Below are 24,210 nucleotides of genomic sequence, written 5' to 3' on the forward strand. Positions count from 1 at the left end.
AATTTTGATTATTCAAAAGGTGAGAAATCCCCCAATAGGCAATGCAAAGATATGTTATTACTATTTCACAGAATTTGAGGCTTGACATAAGTAATCAAAATTGTTAGCTATCAGAACTTAAAAGTTTTACTGGAAGAATTTTATACAATATTGCTGTAATACAGTTTAAAAATCTTTAAAAAACTTTAAGACAAGCTTGAAGACAGCAGAATATGAACAGCATTAAGATGCTACAGATTTAAAACAGCTTTAAATGGATAAGAATAAATAAGTGTGTATGTGGGGGTGGCGGGGAAGAGGGGTGGAGGGATGGGATAATTCTTAAGATATATTCTTAAGATATATATAAATTAAATACAAAATCTGAGGCTGAATAAGTTAATATATTATTGTATTCGATGGGTTTTACATTTGTTATAAATCATTAAAATATCAAAGAAAGCACAGACAATTTTGAAGAATTTGTAACAGATTTTGATAATTACTTTAGTCTTAGAAGCTGGAGAATCCTTGAAAGAAAAAGCAAATTGCTCGAAAAGCTGAGCAGGTCTAGCTGCATCTGTGGACAGAAATCAGAGTTAACATTTTGGGTCCAGTGACCCTTACTCAGAACTGATGGTAGCAATGAAAAAAATGGTTTTCAGCAGAAGATAGCAAGGCTGGAAGGTAGTACAGCGTAAACGATAGGTGGAGACTGAGCCCAAAGAGACAGAAATGCTGGACCGACAGAGGAGTGGATAACAATTCACCTAGGAGAATGAATAGATACTAAGCCAGACTACAGTGGCTATCAATGGGTTGTGTGTAATAGCAGACCATGTGATAACAAGGGGTCTGGTATGTGGGAGAACAGGTAACAATATGGGAGAAGATGCTTCCAGCCCTAAAATTGTCAAACTCGATATTAAGTCCAGAAGGCTGTAGAGTTTCCAAGCAGAAAATCTGATGCTGCTCTTCCAGCTTGCACTGAGCTTTGCTGCAGCACTGCAGCAAACCTGAGACAGAGATGTTGCCTAGGTGGTGTGCTGAAATGGCAGGCAACCGAAAGCTCAGGGCCTTTTTTTGTGGACAGAGCAGAGGTGTTTTGCACAACATTCATCCAGTCTAAGCTTTGTTTCTCCAAAGTAGAGAAGACCGCGTTGTGAGCAGCAAATGCAGTGGAGTAGATCGAGCGAAGTGTGGGTAAAACACTACTTCACTGCATGGTATGTTTAAGCCTTTGCATACTGTGGAGGGAGACAGCAGATAGGCCAGGGCTAGTCCTTCTCCGGTTACAGGGAAAGGCACCTGGGGTGTTGGAGGATGGTGGCAGGAATGGAGGAGGAGTACACCAGGGTGTCCGAGGGGGATCGGTCCTTGCAGAAGGCTGACAAGGGAGGGGAAGGATACATGTGTATGGTGGTGGCATTCCACTGGAAGTGGCAGAAATGGTGGCTAATGATCCTCTGGAGATGCAGATGGTAGCTGAGGAAAAGAGGCGACTCTATCAGTGTTGTGGGAAGGAAGAGAGGTGGTGAGGGCTGAAGCATGAGATAAGTCAGACCTGGCTGAGAGCCCTGTCAACTATGGGCTCGGAAATCCTTGGTTGAGGAAGAAGGCGGGCATTTCGAAGGACCCTTGTCATCAGAACAGATGCAACAGAGACAGAGGAGCTGGGAGAATGGAATAGAGTCTTTACAGGAAGTTGGGTTTGAGGATGTATGATCAAGGTAAGAGTGGGAGTCGGTTGAAAGAGCAATATGTTAACAGAACAGCTCAATTTCCAGGGGTATCTGAAGAGGATTTCATGAATACTTTTTACAGATTAGAGAAAAACTGTAACCATAGAGCTTTGCAATCAGAATTCATAAGGGTGTTGGAATAATTGCTGAGTCTTTGTCAGATGTTTTGCAACCCAAGCAAGATTTAACTTTGGAGAAAGACATTCAAATTGTGTTGAAAGCAGAAACAAGAAAAGCTCTCCACAGATTCTTACAAGGAGCAAAACAACACTACCTCAGGAAATCAACAGATATATTTGCTATAAAGTATTGAAAGAATGTCACAGGGGCTGTCTCCTGTCACCAAGTCACTCTTCATTTACATATGAAGAGTCCTTGACTCAAGTACTGCCTCTTCAGACAGCTCCCGGAATGCCAGAATCTCTGATGCTCCTCTTTTTATCTGTCAGCCAGGGCTCCCTGATTGGACCAGATTAAAGTCCCAATCAGGGAACTCATGTTCTATGAGGTCCAGCTGACTGATCTCATTACAACCACGACAGGTAGATACAGTCAAAAACAGCATATGACAAGTGAACAGAGACAGTAAGTCAAACAGTAGAGACAACGAGTCAAAGTCAGTGCTGTGAAACAAAGCCTCACTAGGTACAGACAATACCCAGCCATGACAAAAGAATGTGACATCTACAAGTCTGTCGGTCATTTCCATAATGATGTGCCAAAATACTTTACAGTTTAAAAACAGCTAAGAGTTGAATACTTACTCTTACAAAGAGGCTAATGCAGTTCATTGACCACCATGGGAAAAAATACACAAGAGTTGATGGACCTCCATTACAAAAGATATCCAAAGCATTCCTGGGAGAAATGAATGTTTTAAACGAAAGCAATGATTCAACTGACTTGACTTTGACAGAGTGCATTTATGTAAACATTATTAATTTTGAACTTAATAAGGGAACGAGTTTTACTATCCTACCAGATCAAACGCCATGGGTGAAGAAACAGAGGTTACAGCCTACGCAGATGAAACTACAGGTGGAACAACTGCTAGAAGCAAACGTGTGCCACAAGTAACAAAAGAAGACAAACGGCATACGAGAGTTGAAAATGTGTACGTGGTTCACAATCGACAGTCCTCACATGTGAGCCTACATGCTTGGCCCCAATCATTTTTCGCAGCAGCAGTACAACTAGTTGCAACAGGCCAAACAGTTCAGAAACACAGCTGTCAAAAAGAACCAGTAGATTAGATCATTATGCTTCCAAGACTCGTGAGAGTGCAAACACCAGCAAGTGTTCAGTGAGACTGCCTACATTGGTACGAGATAACGGTTTCATACTGCCAACGGGAAGTAGTGATAGATTTTACAGGACTGGAGGAAATACTTTTTATTCTTATCCTCAAAGGGGAAGCAATGATCAAGTCGCATCATTGCTAGGCAATTAACCCAAAGACGCAGGAAAAGTGCCACTGATATCAATCCAGCCATGGCAGATGAGGAATTTGAATTTAATATTAATTTTAAAAAACAAACAAACAAACAAACAAACAATCTGGAATTAAAAGAGTCTAATGATGGCCATGAAATCACTGCCGATTGTCAGAAAAACTCATCTGATTCATTACGGTCAGAGATAATGGGAACTGCAGAATCCGAGATAACAAAGTGTGGAGCTGGATGAACACAGCAGGCCAAGCAGCATCTTAGGACCACAAAAGCTGACGTTTCAGGCCTAGACCCTTCATCAGAAAAGGGGGATGGGGACAGGGTTCTGAAATAAATAGGGATAGAAGGGGAGGCGGACCAAAGGTGGATAGAGGAGAAGATAGGCGGAGTGGAGAAGATAGGCGGAGAGGACAGAGGTCAGTCCGGGGAGTATGGACAGGTCAAGGGGGCGGGATGAGGTTTATAGGTAGGAAATGGAGGTGCAGCTTGAGGTGGGAGGAGGGGATAGGTGAGAGGAAGAACAGGTTAGGGAGGCGGGAATGAGCTGGGCTAGTTTTGGGATGCAGTGGTGGGAGGGGAGATTTTGAAGCTTGTGAAATCCACACTGATGCCATCGGGCTGCAGGGTTCCCAAGTGGAATATGAGTTGCTGTTCCTGCAACCTTCGGGTGGCATTGTTATGGCACTGCAGGAGGCCCAGGATGGACATGTCGTCTAAGGAATGGGAGGGGGAGTTGAAATGGTTCGCGTCTGGGAGGTGCAGCTGTTTATTGCCATCCGAGTGCACGTGTTCTGCAATGCGGTCCCCAAGCCTCTGCTTGGTTTCCCCAATGTAGAGGTAGCCACAAAGGGGACAGTGGGAGCAGTACACCACATTGGTGGATGTGCAGGCGAACATCTGCTTGACGTGGAAAGTCATCTTGGGGCCTGGGATGGGGGTGAGGGAGGTGGTGTGGGGGCAAGTGTAGCACTTCCTGTGGTTACAGGGGAAAGTGCCGGGTGTGGTGGGGTTGGAGGGGAGTGTGGAGCGGACAAGGGAGTGCCGGAGAGTGGTGTACGCACATGGGCCCAAGCTATGCCTGCCTCTTTGTAGGTTACGTGGAACAGTCCCTCTTCCGCACTTACACTGGATGTAAACCCCACCTCTTCCTCCGTTACATTGATGACTGTATCTGCACTGCCTTGTGCTCCCAAGAGGAGCTCGAACAGTTCATCCACTTCACCAACAATCTTCCACCACAACCTCAAATTCACCTGGATCATCTCCAACACATCTCTCACCTTCCTGGGCCTCTCTGTCTCTATCTCAGGCAACCAGCTAGAAACTGATGTCCATTTCAAGCCCATCGACTCCCACAGCTACCTAGAATACAGCTCCTCCCAAACATCTTCCTGCAAAAATTCCACCCGCTATTCCCAATTCCTTTGCCTCCGCCGCATCTGCTCCCAGGATGAGGCATTCCACTCCCGCACATCCCAGATGTCCTTGTTCTTCAAGGACCGCAACTTGCCCCCCCACCCCCCCCCACCCACAGTGGTAGAGAACGCCCTTGAACGAGTCTCCCGCATTTCCCGCACCTCATCCCTCACACCCCGCCCCCGCAATAACAGCCAAGAGAGAATCCCCCTAGTCCTCACATACCACGCCACCAACCTCCGGATATAACGCATCATCGTCCAACAGTTCCGCCATCTACAATCCTACCCCACCACCCATGACATTTTTCCATCCCCACCCTTGTCTGCTTTCCGGAGAGACCACTCTCTCCATGACTCCCTTGTCCGCTCCACACTCCCCTCCAACCCCACCACACCTGGCACTTTCCCCTGCAACCACAGGAAGTGCTACACTTGCCCCCACACCTCCTCCTTCATCCCAGACCCCAAGATGACTTTTCACATCAAGCAGATGTTCACCTGCACATCTGCCAATGTGGTGTACTGCTCCCGGTGTACCCGTTGTGGCTTCCTCTACATTGGGGAACCAAGCGGAGGCTTGGGGACCGCTTTGCAGAACACCTACACTCAGTTCGCAATAAACAACTGCACCTCCCAGTCGCAAACCATTCTGGGCCTCCTACAGTGCCATAACGATGCCACCCGAAGATTGCAGGAACAGCAACTCCTATTCCGCTTGGGAACCCTGCAGCCCAATGGTATCACTGTGGACTTCACAAGCTTCAAAATCTCCCCTCCCACCACTGCATCCTGTTCTTCCTCTCACCTATCCCCTCCTCCCACCTCAAGCTGCACCGCCATTTCCTACCTACTAATCTCATCCCACCCCCTTGACCTGTCAATCGTCCTCGGACTGACCTATCCCCTCCCTACCTATACTCTCCTCTCCACCTATCTTCCCCTCTATCCACCTTAGGTCCGCCTCCCCCTCTCTCCTTATTTATTTCAGAATCCTCTCCGCATCTCCCTTTTCTGAAGGAGGGTCTAGGCCCAAAATGTCAGCTTTTGTGGTCCTAAGATGCTGCTTGGCCTGCTGTGTTCATCCAGCTCCACACATTGTTATCTTGGTTCATTATGGTCCTCCCTGGAAGATAGGAAACTGCCATTGTTACATCGTCTGGCTTGCATGACTCTAGAACCACACCAGTGTGAATTGCCACTGGGCAATTTAGGATGGTCCATAAATGATGGCTTATCTAGTGATGGCAACATCCTGTGAAGAAATTTAAAGAAAAACAAACAAACATTGTTACTCAAAGCAGCACTATCAGTGGCAGTGACAAAAATAGCGATGAGTGATCAGCAATCCTCCGGTAACATGACTAAGGACCTGAAAATATATCGTTCACCAGAAAGTCAGCTAGCAAGGTGAATGAGGCATCCAACTCAATTGTCAAGTTGGGGGGCACAGCTTGTACACTTTAACTTGACTGAATCAGCAGATTGAGAGAAAAGATTATGGTAAACACACCAACATTTACAGCTTCAGGACACTTTAAAAAAGAAGAAATTGTAGGTCTGGGCATGCAGAGTACTTCAAAAAGAAAGAATCTACGTCCAAATTTTAAAAAAATGCTTTGTCCAGAAATCTAGTACACAGCAAAAATTCAAATGTTCGAGTAAAAAAAAACCTACAAATCTTCCAAGTCTGAAGGAATTGTGTTTGGAAGAATTCAGATGTCCAGACTCTGAGTTTGTAAACTTAGAGATTTGCAGGTAGATGGCATAATAGGGAATACTAAAATAGTAATATACATGAATGTGTAAAATTGTTAACTAAAGACTTTGGGTGCTGGGGTGGGGTTGGGGAGAGATATTTAAAATAATGGCTCAGAAGGAGAAATGCCCAACCTGATTGTGACACAGAGTCCATGGGTGGAGAAACAGTTCATCCTGCACATAGTTCCAATGGAGACGGATGTGACATGTTTGGTTCACAGTGGTTATAAAAGTTATACCTAACTACTTAAGGTGATTTGTACTACTGCTTTCATGCAACAAATTACATCTTGTTATGTAAAATAAGACTCTCTTCTTGCCAAAACTCTGTAGTGGTCTATCTTCACACACCCCCACCCAACTGAAAATTTGACCAGATCTCAGTTCCGCATAGACAGGGGACATAGCTGGGCTGCATTATCACTCGGGATAACTTTGATTTGAATTTGAAAAGTTTCTGCTCCAGTTCTGTAGATTTCTATTAAACATTTGATTTCTTTCCTGTGAGCTGCATATCATTCCATGGAAGCCACACCAACATGCACTGATTCAGGACACGGTCAAAAAGAATTGATTCAACACGTTGTTTTCAAAAGAGAAGTAATGGGACGTGTTGGAGGCAAAGGAGCAGGCTCGATGATGTCATTAATTGGCCGTAAGGGAGGGTCAGGTTGACGTCCAGTATGCGGTCCAAGCCATACAAAGTCTTGTGAAGGTGGTACTCAGTCAAGAACACACAGCAAATCCAAATCAAGCCTGTTTAGTTTTCAAAAAGTGGCTGCAATGAAAATTTAATCTCCAGACTTCCACTCTGTGGGCAACCGGGGCGGGGGGAGGGGGGGCGTGGCGTGGTTAAGGGTAGGAGCAGGCAGATTGGAAGCCACTCATGGCCCTGCTCCTGGATCCAACCAAAGCCACCATCAATATGCCCAGGGAGTAGGTTGTAAATGGGGTCATAGTACCTCACTATGTGTTCTTCTTCTGTAGTCAAGTCCCTCTCTGGTGTCCATCAAGAGCGAGCACAGGCCTTGCAGTGCAGTTGGGCATAGCAAGGACTGGAGTTCATCATCACCCATATTTTGATTTGATTTTGGTAGATTTCCATTTTGGTTCACCATTTGACATTGCTTTTGTTATACTGTTCCACTAGGAGCTATTAAGCTAATTCAAGTTTGGTTGTAAGGAGGATAGAAATTAGGACTAGTAGCAGCAAGCCATCCCAGCCACAAACCACCAGTAGCAGGTAAGAAAATATACCAAAGGGGACTCTTTACAAATGGTTTATGTTAGTTTCTAACATGGAAAATTATTAGGAGCTCAAAATGCAATCATGGAGAGTAAAATAACAGACTACGAACAAGCCTCTTTTAGAGATCCACATTCTACTCCTGTGTTTTGGGATATAACAAACTGGGCATAAAATATAATTTGGGGACTTTTCTGCAGCTTAAACTTTCAAACAGCAACAAGCTAGGACAATGAAGTACCATCTGGCACTTTACTTTAACTTGCTCAGTATCATTGTTCAAAATGATTCTTGCACCAACTTCCCCTTATTTCCAATGCTTCCATATTCTGAAAGGATCATAAAATGTACTGTTTCAAAATTGACAAGCATGACAGTCACTTTAATTAATCTGACTGCACAAACTGAAAAGAAGCAAAAAACTCAGATCCACTATCCAGTCTCTAACCCCAGGCCCAGATGGACCTCACCATGTAAGCTATGATGAATCTTATGTACTAATTCTGTTATTTCCCACCATTTGCATCTAATTTCTAAATAGAGTTTTAATTCAAATTAAACAGTGTTACTGCAATTCAACTTTTAGTATCAGAAATTAACTGGAAAACATTTATTTTCAGCAGCTCAAGTAATAGATGTGTGTATTTTCAAAGTTGTGAAGAAGCACCAAAGATTAAGTACAAGAGATTGTATCTGTGATGCCATAATTATATTTTATTAGCATTCAGTGGACTTTAGCGCATACTGAATCTCAAACAGAATTTTTTTCCAAAAAAAAAGCACAACTTTATTGATCCACGCAACACAATTCTAAAAAGGAATCACGTCAGGTGCCACTACCATTAACATCCACAGGAGAGTGTTTGAAGCAGGGCACACTTCAATCATTTTACAATGCACAAAGCACTAAGAAATTAGTTTTGGAAATATGTTAAAGTTTATATAGTTATGTTAATTTCTTTTAAAATGAATGCAATGGGAAAGGAAGGTAGCCCAGCCACCATCCAATCTAACAGCATTTCAATTCCATTCAGAAGATTTAAAATAAAATCAAAATTAATTATGTAATTATTATATTTTTATATTTATGAATTATTGTTAAATTATCTTTATTTCAAATCATTCAAGAATGCAATGGTTTTGGGAATGCTTAAAAAAGAGGATAATGTAAGCTGTGACACTGGGTAAATGTCAGAAAATAATTCAAGAACAGAAATAAGATCAAAAAATTACTCTGAATAAAGTATACCACATAATATACCCTCACAAATGCAACAACTGAATAATCTTCTACATTTTAATGTAAAGAAAAAAGCCAGGTGCTTCACAGTAGTATAAACAGATGACCTGGAAATGTTAAGACAAATGAGGTGGTGATGTTGGCGTTTCTGCGGTGGTGACTAAAAACTGCAAAGGGTTGAGTCTTAAGGAATGCCTCCAAAAAAGACAGGGAGGGCAATCCAAAGCATTGCAGCTTGACTACTAAAGGTATTCTTCCCAGTAAGGGGACTAAGTCAAGGAAGGATGCGTTCAAATTGGAAAGTTAGAGAGAATAATGTTTTAGAATTGGTTTCCAAGATCGAGAGTGGCCAGACAAAAAGTGATTTAAACATATGGATAAGAATGTTAAAGGAGAAAGTCGAATTACTAGCTTTGTTTCATTACAATTAGCCCAAAACAATACATTCCTAAAATCAATCAGGTCACCTTAACAAGGATGCTCGGAAGCAGGAGTTAAGTTGTTCAACTCCTGAACAGTTTCTCGGGTATAACTTGAGCCATGAAGGAATCTCAGGTTTATTACATTTGGATGGCAAAAAGCTGCTCCAATGGAATCCTTATTGAATGGGAGGAGGATCTTTATTAAATTGCAAATATGATACAAAGTCAAGAATTTTCCAGCTATTTTGAAGCCATATTTTACAAGACTGTAAATCACTGATTGAAGGGTTTAACTTACCTGCATGTAGGTTTCCCACCTGAACATCCGAGATTCAGTAACCAAAAAACATGTGGTAAAATCTTTATCAAACCTCTAAAGTAAATTGTACGCTTTACTAATCCCGTCAATAAATACAATTTATGGACCCAAAATGACATGACACATTTTGTTGGCTCAGACCATGTGAAATTTCAACCTCTGAAAGAGTTTAGAGGATCAATTAGGATTCCAGGATCAGTGAAGATGGTTACGGCTATTTGTTTACAAAAAAATTGTACAGAATTTCAATATCACCTTTGTGAAACATGCAATCATCCATTTCTATTTCCTCAATGCTTAATAAGCAGACATTCACACTTTCAGCTTTTTTTTTCCAAAACTCAATAAAATGCAGCGGAACAAAATGAGATAGCAATCAATTCCCATTTTGATAAGTAATTAATAATACACTATTATTATATTATTTAAGTTTTGTATTCCTTAGAAATTTTCCAAATATCACAATCAATTATTCCAGCAAGCACTTACCCCTGTCAGACTGGTAAATCGGCAGCCTTCATGGGCACAAATTTAGCTGTCAATTATCACTCAGTCACCAGGATTTTTAAAAATTATTCTGAATTTCAAAACACAGCTGATCAGAGTAAAGAACAGGGGTATTGGATAAAACTCCCAAGCCTGGAATTGTGGGTTGTCAATTTGCAACATGCACCTGTGGCAGATTTCTTAACTAATAACATGAATTTTGTCCCATTCCCTGAAGCTTATTTCAAGTATAAACTGAGGAAGCAGAAGTCTGCTTATAAGGCATACCTTCTCTTCTGTGCTTAAACTAAAATACATTACAGATCCCAAACAAAGGACTGATCAAGGCCACTGCATTTTCTTAAGACTCTAACAGCATTTACTCTTCTTGCTTGTGTACAAGCCTTGTGAGTATTGTAAAAATATGACAAAATTGGCAGTGGTGCTGAATTAATAAAGAAATAAGATCACACATAACAATAATCAATTTGGCATTTTCCATCACTACAGTGGTAACACTGAGTCACCCCTGCCGATTCAGCCTATTTTTCCAATTTAGTTTGGCTAAAGTTAGGGTATTTTCATGCACTTAAGGGGGTAAAGCACCTCCTTTACCCTGCAAAATGAATTGCAGGGTAAATTGATTACCGTGTCTCCACAAGACAAACCTCCCAGACTGAGAAAGCACAACCCAATTTTGTTTCAAAAAGTCATCGATTTCCATTGGCCTCCTCATCTAACTAAAAGTTTGCTTTACTTGACTGGACCATCTGACCTGGACACTTGCGTGGTTTCCGGAAGTAAATTTTATCCAAGTAACCGCAGGCAGAGACTGTTGTCTGAAAGCAAGAGGTCACACACATCAACATGCTATCATCACTGATTCAATTCTCTCAAATCCCCAGCAAGTTACTTGTTAGTGGTGGTCTGGGATGAAACAGCAGAATGCACTCTAACAATCTCTTCATATTTTGGTGGTGGGTCACTGTATGGTGTGTTTGTCTCCTCCCCACTGCTTTCCACATGTCCAGTAACCTCTTCATATGAAGGTGGGGGAGTGGCGTTGGACAATCTAGAAGAGACCGACGCAGATTGATCCTGTGCATACAAAGTTCTGTTTGATGGCGGGGCACTGGGTTCACTGCGGTCTAAAGGTGGTCTGCTGCCCTGATCATGATGAGACGCATCTGTCTGAGCATGTGACGTTTCCCGATGCACAAGAACTCGTGGCAAGCTCCGTGTCGTGCGGCTTGTCAGATACCTGCTTTGAGAGTACGTTGGGCGGCGTCGAGTTGCCTTTTGCAGCTGACACCTCCAGATCACAAAGAGTGCAATAACAATTAATAGTGCTACACCCAGGAGAGGAACGACAACATAGATTGCATCAGTGCGCTCCACACGCAGGCCAGAGTTGTTGCTCGGTGTTGTGTACAAATTGCTGGTATATTCCTTCCAGAACGCCATCTTTTAAAGAAGAGAAAGGTTTACATGTGAAACAAGTCCTCAATTTTATCAAGTTCACATTACGATTATTAATTACTTCACTTTTTAACAGATCAGAAGATGTCTCACAGCTAATATACTGTAAATTTCACTTAAATGTCTTGTTCACACTGGTGAACTTAAAGCCATGCAGATACTCCTGATCTGACATATTAACACCGTTAAGTAGACTTAAAGCAAAGATTGGATATGTGAGCAAGGAAAAAAAATCATTCCATATTGCAAGAATTGCTTGGATCTTCCACCACTGGCTGCTTTCAAGAGCGTAAATTCCCACATGCTGTACAAAAGTGGAGGAAGAAAAGAACAAATGGACTCTGCCAGTCATCCATAAAGTGACCAGGTATACTAGAGGCCTGGATTAATTAAAGAAGAGTTCACATGCCACCGCTACAGCTGAGAAATTTAAATGCAATGAATCTGTAATAAAAATGGTGACCAGATTGTTATTAAAAATCCATTTGATTCACAATAACAGTTTTTAAAAAAAGAAATCTGCTATCTCGCATGGACTGACCTACTGCACTATCGACGAAAGACTCACAGCAACATGGTTCACTGCCCTCTCAAATCACCCAACATGTACTTCATTGCCAAGAAGGCACCTAACAACAGCAATGGGTAATAATCTCAATAGCAGTTAGGGACGCACAATAAATTCTTGTCTTGGCAACAATGCCTACATACCACAAATCAATTAAAAAATATCAAGTTTGATCTTCCAGCCTGTATTGATTTTCTGCTCTCAGCTAGAGTGGCACATGGAACATTACAATTAGCTTTGGCAGTCTGGAATAGGAGGCAGAAAATTATCTCCTGTGGAACTAGAGGAACACAGTAGGTCAGGCAGCATCAGAGAGGCAGAAAAGCTGAAGTTTCGGGCCGGGACCCTTCTTAAAATTCAAAGATCCCTGCTGATAGTGCAAATGTTCAGACATGAACTGAGAATGGGATGAGGAATGGTTTCAATACCCTCAGCAGTTCAGTAATCTACATTGTACCCTCAGATTTATACACAACGAATCTCCACAAGTGAAGTGTTTCAAGGAGTGACAAAGACCAGCACCTTTGAAGAAGGAAACAAAGGATTGAATAAAAGATGAAAAGATTAAGTTTGGCCATTTAATTTGCTGTACACAGGAGCAAGTTTACTTTTTCCTCAATCACGTTCCCCAAATTGCTCAGTTGAGGTAATAAATGGTGTGCTTGCTGAATTGCAGGGCAATATTTTTCACACTCCCTGTCATAACTCAGAAATTTGACAATACTATACACTAGCATACAACTACAAATTCCAGAGTATGTTTTGTGAACATGCTTGACTTAAGGATATTAGTCCTAGAGAATACTTTGCACTGCGCCATCTAATGTTATTGCCCAATCCATACTATGACTCAACTCAGGAATGTTTAATTCCAAGTAAGATTCTATGAATACTGTACTATCCAGAAATCCCAATTAAGTAAAGCACTGGTTAGGTGAAGCATGAAATTCCTTGGACTATATTCATTAACTTGTCACAAATCAGCAATAGCTCAGGGTGGGTACAAAGTCCTTTTCATTTCTCTGCAAAGATAAAGTAGCTTGTGTCAGAAAGGTAGTGATTATTTTGAATGAATTCAAGATAGTGTTCTCAAACAGTGTTGTTGAACCAAAGAGGATGCTACTAAGATTTACCATGTAAAAGGCTAAATTTTAGCCCAAGAACTACTGTTGCAAAATTGGGTAGAGTACTTGTGGATCGGGGTGACAAAGTTAGAATTTGGTGGTTGTAAAATACTAAGTGGGGGGGGGGGGAGCATTACATGGTCCCTTTAAAAGATTGTGTGCTTTTTCTATGCTTAGAGAATTAAAATGGATGTCTGTGAGCAGCAGCATGAAAGTTTGCAAATACACAGAAAACACTCAAATTGAAACATTTGTATCAAAAGGCTGTACAGTTAGCAGGCCAAGCAGCAGTTTTTACCAAGACAACAAGTTTTGCATTTAGCCAATCAATTTGATCCAGGTACTTAGATACCAAAAACCAATTAAATCTGATGGTTTTGTCAACATAGAACCAATCCAATCGTAAGGAATATTGAAATGTCGTCAAGGGTATAAAAGACAAAGCCCCAGAGCTAACAGCAATTAGCTTGCAAGGGAGAATCACTGGATCTCAAAAACTACTCTGTCTTAGAGAAAGCACCATCTAAATCATCAGGGTACCTACCGCACAACAAGTTAATATTCCTGACAGGAGAATCGACAGAGAAGGCACAGAACATTCCAGAAGAATCATAATCTGTCAGCAATGTTGACAGACTAAATTCTATTTTTTTAATAAATTGGGCTTGTATTTATTGGAACAGCATACTATTAGAATCTTGTTTTATTTGGGCATAATTAGTAGTTATAAGGGGTTATTCGGTTTGTTAATAGATAAGTTAATTTGTTCTCTGTTAGAATTAGATAAATGAATTGCTCTTGCTCTGAAGTTGCTGAATTCAATGTTGAGTCCTGGACATTGTGAAGTGCCTCATGGAAAATGAGGTGCTGTTCTTCCAGCTTGCTTTGTGCTTTACTAGGACAGCCCAAGAGGCCGAAGATGGAATTGCTAGTATGAGAACAAGATAGTAGTGAAATGGCAAGCAACTGGAAGGTCATAATCAGTCAGTCATTCTCACAGGGAGAGAAAGTGGTCACTTTAGAATCAGAGATGGACCAAGTGAAGGTGAGAGAAGGACCGGAACAGGATACCCATCATAATGGCCTAGAAGCTCTCCACTTGTTTCTTCAAAGGAGTTTGAACAATCCGCATCCAGCACCAGTCTTCACTGTCAAGCTGAGCTCATTCTCACTTGGAACAATTTCACCTTTGGCTCATTGACTTGGAGGAAGGCAAAGACCCACCTGGGTCTACGCTATGCTTTCTCCTTGTATAAGAAATGTACCACATACTCTACCAGTTCCACTCAGGTCCCCTTCCACAACTCTTTTTCTGGTACATTCAATACATCATTGGTTGCTTCACGCTCACAACCAGAATTTATTTTACTACCATTAGTATTTCTTTTGTCCTTTCAACGGGCAGCCATCTTTTCCATTTGCTCCTCCTCTCATTTTTTCAACGGCATAAAAAAATTTCCCAGCCTCATTCAGTTCTGAAGAGATGGCTTTGGACTTAAACATTAATTCTGTTTTTCTCTCCATAGATACAGCCAATCCTGCTGAGTTTCTCCAACACTTTGTTTTTATTTTCAACAAAAAGGCAAGAAACAGCTCTGATTCACTCTTCATTGTACAATGCATAGTATTTTCCTTTTTTAAACAAAATTAAAGTTACTTGGCCCCATTACAAACAAATTGGATTATCACTTTGTGCAATAATATAATGGCTGGTTTATTGGCCAATATTTTTACGAGCATGAACATTCAAGGAAGAGGACAATATATAAAACATTCCAGGAAAACTAAACAAACTAAGGACTGGAACTCGCTCATCTAATGCAAGAAAGGAAACGGCGTGAAAACCCGCCAGTAACTAAAGGTTTCCACCCCAGGATTTTAAACGAGGTGAGGAAACGGCAGATTCTTTAGCCACAATCTTCCAAACAGCTCTCAATTCAGAAATTGTTCATTTATATTCCAAAACTGTAAATGCAACTCCATTATTTAAGAATATTGAGAGAGAAACACAGGATAGAAATCAAAACATTATAGACCTGTCAATCTAATCTCTTTTGGAGATGCTACTGGAAAGAGGGAATGACGGAGCCGTTTGAAATTTGAGCTCATCAGAGTGAGATAAGTTAAGTCCAATGAACCTAACTTAATGCTTTATAATAAAGTAGATGACATAGGAATGTCTCTGGATGTAGTTTATATAATCCTCCTTAAGGCATTCAAATAAAGGTTCCACAGAAGAGAATGTTAGCAAAAAGTATAGGTCATGAAATTGAAGGATAAGTATTTCACTGCTTAGGGAATTGGTTAGATGGGGAGAAAACAGAGTGGAGATAATGGGCATGTTAGAAGGAAGTGACGAATGGCACCCTATCAGGATCTGCATTGGGCAACAACTGTTTGTTACTTTAGCAACCTAGATATTTTAATGGAAAGCCTTTATCCAAAGTTTCCTGATGGTATAAAACAAAACCCGGTGGTATAATTAGTATAGACAGGTACATAATATTACAACAAGACACAATGAAGGATTAAGTGAGTGGGTGAAAAGCGCTAGATGAATTTCAATATATGCAAATATGAGGTTGTTCATGTCGGACCAAAAAGTTTGATCTGAATAATGTGTGAATAGCTAAAAACCAGGAGTAGTAGAGCTCCAAAGCGACTTAGGGATTCAAGTGCATTTATCATTGAAATGTAATAGGTGTAAAAAGTAAGGTATAATGGAACATTAGCCTTTATAGCTAGGCAGGTTGAATTTATACTTGAAGAAGCATTGTTCCAGTTTTGCAAAGCTTTGGTTAAACCACATCAGGAGTATGGAGTACGGTGAAGCATGGAGTAAGTTAAACAGAAAATTAAAGAAAACAGAAACCCAGGTTTGTGGTCATGCATATAATAACTCAGATTGCATTTACTGTTTAAAACGTAGAGGATGTGTTAAATTGAAAAACGTAAACCGTTGCCCTACTAATAGATAGTGGGAAGGGAGAGGCAAAAGGACTTCTCTTGTGTTTTACAAGGTGACAACAAGGTAAAGAGAGAAGTTGTTAGGGTGGATGACCAGTAGACCAGAGTGTGTCACTGAGGGAATGTTGATGTCATTTCGATGAAAAGCCAAGGAACAGCTCTGATTCACTCTTCAATGTACTACAAAAGAGGTTGGTCATGGGAGTCCCGAATAGGTTGGGAACAAACAATGGTCCAGTCATCCACGTAAAGACAGGGATAGCTGAGGTCCAGAGTTTTCCAAATCAAAATTTTCATTTGATCACAGTGAGTGGCATTCAGGAGAAGTTGATTAATGCAGGTAAAAGTTGTTCTAGATAGAGAAATTGGTGGTGGATTGGGTCTAGTCAGGTTGCTTTTCAAGGAAGCAGCAGAAAAGCCTCTGAATATCTCGCTGGTACAATGGAAGTGTAAAAGGAGCAGATGATTATAGTCAAAGGAGATGATTAGGGAACAATAATTGTCAATGTAGTAGAGGGCATTGGATGATTAGGTGGGAACAATGGACAGGAAGAGAAAAAAAAATTGATATGCAGGAAGTCAGTTGAAAGGCAAGAACAACTTGATTCAGTGAGTCAACCAGGGCTTAGATATTTATAGGTTGGGGGCCAGGGTAGAAGTGGTACGTGAACGTCAGAGGTAAGACAATGGAGAACAACATTCATTTCATCAATCAATGCCAAATTCAAATGGATTTTGTAGAAATGCAAATATAACATGCAAACCAACCATGCAGTTTGCAAAATGGCAAATTTCAGCTCAAAACATCTTCAGAAATCTTGTTCATACTGCACATTTTATGCCGGATGAAATGGTCATAAATGTTGCCAATCAGCATTTTACTGCAACAAATCTCAAATCCCCAACCCCAGGGCACTCCAGGCAATTGATCCCATTACAGATGATGAAAAGCGATATGCAATATTACATTTTTTAAGCTCAGTGACATTGTGCTGAAGCAATTTAATTGCATTCATATTAATAAATCTTGCTGCAAAATTATCCCTGTGACTTTCCAAAAATAATGATCCTTAGGAAGAAGAATTTGCTAAAGCATGCTTCTGAAGCACAAAACTGATACAGCAAAACCATAACTTTTCTTAAAAAAAACTTGCAAAGTAACTAAGAAAGAGAATAGATAGAGTAATATGTCAATGTAAGTTAACAATGTTTAAAAATAGAAGCAGATGCAGGTGTCAGGGAAAAAAAAATACAGGCTACATATACTGATCTTAAAATTCAATTTTTTTTCAGCTTTCTTCATTGCATCCCCAATACATGCGGAAATATGCTGTCAGTAACCAGATGGGACCCATTCAAGTAGCCATTGAGTCCTGGAGAACAGAGGTAATTCCGATGCTGCACTTAATTGACATTCACACATTTTTCCTGCTTAATATGTTTATGATAATAGTTAGTGTGAAGCATGACAGCTCATTTTTTAAGATCCCTCATCAAAGGGTTCTATGAGGAATTGTCGTGTCCCTATCAACACCTACCTGGATTGGTTTAGTTTACTCAGCGGCAAGTATCAAATCTATGACTTTACTCACTCTAGGGTTTAGCTCTACTTCTGATGGTGTATTTCAAAATAATAAATCAGTATATCCCATAGCCCGAACCAGAACGATATTTACTACCAATGTGAAATCTGCCAAAGGTACAAGTTTCACGGTTAATCAGACTAGAAGTAAATTTTGTGTGTACACAATAAAAGCATGTACATTAAACACTAATTAAATTTTACACACATCAACCAAGGTGGTGAAAGCTGAAGAATACACTCACTGTTTTATCATTGTCCTCAAATACCTCCTTTACCTCTTCATAAACACAGATCTCCTCCATACATTCTCGCTCAATGCTGCCTTGCCGGATCTCTTCTAGAAAACGATTTGCTCTTGGAAACCGCTTCAGAATGGAGTTGGCATCTTTGGATGTGAGAAACACTACAGGGGGAATGGGAACATTTATACCTTACTAGTACAGTTCTGAATAAGTCTTAGAAAGGTTTTCAATACTTGAAAAACTGACAGGATGCCTTGCATTGATCTGTGAGATGAATGTAAATACCAAAACAACAACGATAAAGTCAAGAATGTGTTATATCTGCTTTGATCTGCTAAAAGATATATAGACTTCATGGAGCTTTCAGTTCATGAAGAAAGGAAAATATATGACAAAAGGTCAAATCTGCATTAACCAGGACTGGAAAACATTGCAAAACTCTAGAACTGACTAGTGATGACATATATTTCTTGATTTGGAGCTGACCATGGATTGAGATATTGCAATGGCCCAACATCAATCACAGATTTGACAATAACTTGTTCTGGTTAATCATGTTGACAAACAGAGAATTTTTCTTTCAAAAAACCCCTATGAGGTACTTCAATTTGAATAAAAGAAAACGCTCAATTTAGGATAATGAAACATGCGAGATACTGAAAAGGAAAAGTAGATCAATCACTATCTGAAAGAGGAAAATAGGTCAACAGTTTGGCCACGATCCTTCAAAATACTATAATAGAAACACAAAATTGTCAACAATTAAGGAAATAATAGCTGGAAACTTAAGGACCTTGAAAGTGGAGATGCAGGTAGACAGGGCAGTAAAGGAGGTGTTTGGCACAAAAAGTTGCTGGAAAAGCTCAGCAGGCCTGGCAGCATCTGTGAGGGAAGAAGTTAACATTTCAGGTCCGGTGGCCCTTCCTCAGAGCCGATGGTGGCTGTGAAAACTTCAGTTTGTATGCAGAAAAAAGGGAGGGGGTTGGAGTAGGGACGACAGGACAGAGCCTAAAAAGAGAGAGAAAGGCAGTTGAATAGACAAAGAGTTGATAACAATCAGGCTTGGAGGGTGAATAGTTGTTAATGGCGACTATTAATGACCAAAAACAGGTCGTGTATAATGGCAGGCTGGTAACAAGGCCTGGTGTGTGGCGTTAGGGGCTGGGACATGGGAGAGTTTAGGCCATAAAATTATTTAACTCAATATTGAGTCCAGAAGACTGCAGGTTTTTGACTTTGTTTTTGTTCCTGAATCACAGCATCCGCAGTTCTTTCGGTTTTTATTAAGTGTTTGGCACACAGGCCTTCATTGGTCAGAACAGTGAGTATAGCAGTTGGAATGTCATGTTATGGCTGTTCAGGACATTGGTGAGGCCACTTTTACAGTAATGCATACAATTCGGGGCACCCTTCTATCGTGTTGTTACATTTGAAAGGGCGCATAAAGGTTAACAAGGATGTTGCCAGGACTGGAAAGTTTGAGTCATAGGGAGAGGCTGAGTAGATTGGGGCTTTTTTTCTCCTGCAGTGTTGGAGGCTGAGGAATAACCTTATAGAGGTTCGTAAAAATCATGTGGGCACATAGGATGAACAGGATGAACAGCCAAGGTCGTTTTCCTAGGATGGAGCCAAAACTAGAAAGGATAGGTTTGAGAAGGGAAAGATTCAAAAAGGACCTGAAGGGTAGCTTTTTCATGTTGAGGGTGGTGCATGTATGAAATAAGCTGCCATGTGAAGTGTACAAGTGGGTACAATTACAACATTTATAAGGCATCTGGATGGGTAAATGAATATGAAAGGTTTAGAGGGATATGGGCTAAATGCTGGCAAATGGGACCAGGTCAGATTGGGATGTTCTGGTCAGCATGGACGAGTTGGACCAAAGGATCTGTTTGCGTGCTGTATGACTCTATGGCAATTCATGACAGGGAAATGTTGATTTTGCTAACAATGCTCACATCCAGTGAAGAGGAGAGTTTAAAAAAAGCTATATCACTAAGTACAATATACATTATGTTTATCAGAACTAGTGCATTCACATTAAAGAGGCTACGGGTCTAGGAAGACTAATCTGTAAATACTGTGCTCTTGCGTTAAACAAACCAGCCTAGATTCAGAATCAGAAAACCTGTAAAAGTGACCTTTGCCACTTTCATGAAATATTGAATGAATCCCCAAATTAATTACATCCAAAGAATTCTATCTGCTGCCATGTTTACCGATAGAACCACATGCTGATTAGGAGCTTCAGAAGAAACTCATGTGTTACTAGTGAACTTCCATACACAGCAGTCTTTAGCAAGGCATTAACAATGTAAGACCTGGAGATGATGGCATTGTTGCAATGCAAAATTTAATCTACTTGTTTCTGAATATGTATTAATAACTATCAAGTAGGCATCAAACTATTAAATTGTGCACTGTCATGTCACTCTTTTATATTGAGTAGGTTCTATGACTGATATTGTGCAGGGATACAAGGTGAAGCATGATCGTTCTATGATATAACAGCATTACATTCATCTAAAAATAAAATAATTAGCATAGAATAAAGAATTCATACTATAAGAAACTTAATCTTGAAAACCATAGTGTCGTTACAATCTTCAATTTAGTGCCTTCTTCAATTTGGGATAAAGCACAAATAAGGCATTCATAATGTAGTTTCTGATGCAAATGAAACCATAAATATTTCATGTTCTGAAACAAACTAAATTCCAAAGTCTCAAATCGAATTCAGTTATGAGCATAATTGAAAATGTTAATGGGTCTTTGAAGTCACATTAACTTCTTGTGATTGCATTTCCTGCCTGAATAAAATTCTTTTCCCTCAACAACTGAAAAATAACTGTTGATCCTAGTTCAACCAAACAGAATGATCTTCCACCATTTCTTACACCTGTAAAGCAAGGAGGGTAGGTCCCAAAATATCTTGCATACACACCAGAAGCGTTCACTTCTTAAGCTGTACAAACATTATTCAACTCTTATATAGTTTCAATACGAACCATGCCTGAAAATTTCCAGGATTATGGGAACTAACATCTTTCCATAAAACCAACATCCTGAACAAATTTAGTGTTGTATTCAGGGAGTATATTGATAGATTTTTTTTTCATTTCCACAACTTAATTTGAAATATCCTGGTGACATTTTTGGGAAAACAATGTTTGTTGATGCTACCGCTGCAAAGGGCCCATTCCCCAGACTCTAATAAATGACATCCCAGTACATTACCTGCAAAGACAGCAGACCAAACAGAGTGTCAAAAAATCCTTTCCCATCATGTTTCACCATTTCTTACTCTCTTCCCATCCAATTCCTCCGCCTTATCCCCTCTTCCCCTCTGAAAAGCAGCAGAGCGAACATCAGGCCAAAAGGAGCAGTCAGGGAGATTCCAGGAAGCAGATGGTGGGCAGGAACATGGTAGGAATGTCAACAAAGAAAGAGATAGCGCATGCATTGGTGGACAGAATAATAGCTAAGTTCCAGGTCAGCAGCAAGAGTTCAGTGTTTCCAAAATTAGTACCGAAACATTTGACGAAACGTGGAGAATTGGAGGCGCCAATGCAGAAGCGGGACTTTTCCATGAGTAGGGAGGAGACAACCCAACACCAAATTGAATATGCAACTCAGACAGCTAGTTAAATGAGCGTTTTGGAAGATCCTGAGGCAAGAAAGCACTTCATAGCAGAATGGTAATGACATGATTTTAAAAAATCTAGTAGCAAACTCATAATTAGTTTAGACAGTACTAATACATGCTAAAAATGTAAACACTCTGAGTGCATTGTTGTAGTTTTGAAATATACAGGCAAGCTACAAAACAGAAAGCAAAATACACAAACAGATAAATAAGTCTTAGCTGGTGCCAGCTGAAAAAAGATAGTTTTTAAGATGAGAAAAAGCTGCAAGTAAAATCACAAGGAATGGCTCAAACAGACCCAGCAGAACAACAGAGCCAAATTCTATTTTCAACATAAGAAAATGACAGTGGGGGAAAAAAGGCTGATTTATTCAGCTGATCAACAGAATCCTGATCATGATGCCCTCAACCCACCATCAGTTATGTAATCAACCAAGACAGAAAGCATATCAGATTAAGAAAACTAGAGTCAATTTGGGTAGAAAATATCAGTGAAAATTCTGAACTGATTAGACTACTTATACTAGCTCAGGAGTTCAGATTGACTCTGATTTATATCATTTGCTATTCCCCTTACCTTTTCTTTGTTGTCAACCCTGTTACAAGTAGGAACTGATCTAGCGCTCTAATGAAATATGCAGCAAATCAATCCAAGCCTGCAACTTGTTCCATAGGTATACTATCAACTGAGAAAAGAATAACCTGCCAAAGCCTAAGCTAGTGTTGGTCTGATATAATGAGTCAATATGATCTCTGTCCTCCTAGCTGAATGAAATAATCCATGAAAATAATTATAGCCTAGATCCATAAAGCTTCTAAATACATCTACTAGGTCATCCCAACTTTAGAACAAGCAGATCTAGGCTTTTAATCTTATCCGGGCAGCTAGAGTGTTAAGAGATGGGTGGAAAAAAAACACAAATCTGGGCATGATTACTGAAACGAGACTCAACCAAAGTCTTAGACAAAAGCAGAAAATGCTTTATTTTGTTTTATACTGAATTTTCCTGGAAATTTCTAACATGAAAATTGTTTGGTCTTCCACTGATGGATTCATAAACATATTTGCTACGTTTACAGAAGACCCAGATTATCAACCACAAAACAGGTTCTCAGTATCCATATTGGGTGTGTTTAAAACAAGTGTTGACACCAGAAAAAAAGGGATCTTAAATGTAAGAATTTATGTTCATGAAGCGACTCCATTAACAAAAATGTTTCAACTCACTTCTTGCTTGCCCGCTGAAGTTGTCTCTTGGATAGAACACATACACCTGTCAACAAGACAAAAGTTATTGTCAGTAGCAATAGTTGAGTAGCCAGAGAGAACCAGAAATCTGTAACCATGAAATACAGAGCTGTTGATCATAGGAAATAACTTAAATGTGTTCATTGTCAGCCAATTGTTAAATCAAACATAATAGCCCTATGCTGAGCCATCATTTATAATTCAGAGGCTGACAATGAAGCATTCTTGTTTAGGAGCACCCAACTGGACGTCAGATTGTCACGGAAAACAGCTCGATCCACAAGAATCTAAAAAACACATTAGATGACTGCATCAAAATGTAACCTCACTTCTGAATGATATATGTTATGTGTGGATACTGCAGAACAAAATACATACAGCAAATACGGCTTTCACAAAAATATCACTGATTATGCATATCAATCAGGAAATTTACACAGCTGCCAAAGGTCAATACTTTCTTCACAAGCATAAATTACCCTAAACAAATAGCTGTAATTTTCACGTATGCACATTTCAGTTTTGATGGTATGTCCCTGATTTTCTTTGAATACTTCTTTTCCTTTCTCCAACCCACTTTCTTCACAGGAAGTAAAGACTCTAGACATGACGTGAAACAATACAGAAGAAATATAAGCAGAGATAGCAAATTCTTTGAAAATGACACTTATTTGGAGAATCCAGCTGAAGTTTAAAGACAACTAAATTAAGCAAACCTGGTGGTGGGAAAGAAGGTTGACAACACCCAGAGGAACGCAAGAGCTTAAATATTTAGGACAAGCAATTAGGCTTGTGACTGCCCATTCAAGAGCCTTTGGAACTTCAAATTGTCCTCCATGGCACAAGTGTACACTTTAGCCTGGGCTACGAACAGCTCATCAACTCTTAGGTCAGGAAACACAACTCCTATTTCCTATTCATCAACAGTGCCACACCATTCATTCCCCCTCTCACTGAGCATAATAGTGTACACTGTGTGAGAATGCAAAAATAAAAGCTAACTGCAATTTTTAAAAACTCAACTAAATAAATAAGCATACAAAGTTATCTAATCACCTTTATTCATGCCCAGACTGTCTGCCTTACGCATACCCATGTCTTTCTAAATAGGCCTATCCCAGTAGCTTTTGTATGCGAGCAAGAGATAAAAGACAGGCCTTGCAGACGACTTCAAACAGCTCAAGCTCTGGTGCAAGTTCAGACTGTACTGGTGACCGCAAGCTGAGTTGGCTAATGAGCTGGCAACAGTAAGAGCATTGACAGATTGAATGTGGTATGCCACCAATTAG

The 24,210-nt window shown here is 40.2% G+C and overlaps 1 protein-coding gene across 3 annotated transcripts in view; it reads right to left on the reverse strand.

Moving 5' to 3' along the window:
• Positions 1-8,300: 8,300 nt before the first annotated feature.
• LOC125458608 (transmembrane gamma-carboxyglutamic acid protein 3) overlaps positions 8,301-24,210 on the reverse strand; it is a 63,713-nt gene continuing 47,803 nt past the window's right edge. The window contains exons 2-4 of one of the 3 annotated variants that reach the window (XM_048544018.2): positions 22,901-22,946; positions 18,060-18,187; positions 8,301-11,525 (exon numbers count right to left, since the gene is read on the reverse strand). In XM_048544018.2, the coding sequence (XP_048399975.1) occupies positions 10,971-11,525; positions 18,060-18,187; position 22,901 (684 nt within the window). In that variant the 5' untranslated portion in view covers positions 22,902-22,946 and the 3' untranslated portion in view covers positions 8,301-10,970. Of the gene's footprint in view, positions 11,526-18,026; positions 18,188-22,900; positions 22,947-24,210 lie in introns of all 3 variants that reach the window. The other 2 variants (XM_048544017.2, XM_048544019.2) reach the window with 2 other exon arrangements.

This window comes from Stegostoma tigrinum, chromosome 15 (genome assembly GCF_030684315.1).
Source record: "Stegostoma tigrinum isolate sSteTig4 chromosome 15, sSteTig4.hap1, whole genome shotgun sequence".
NCBI classification, from domain to species: Eukaryota; Metazoa; Chordata; class Chondrichthyes; order Orectolobiformes; family Stegostomatidae; genus Stegostoma; species Stegostoma tigrinum.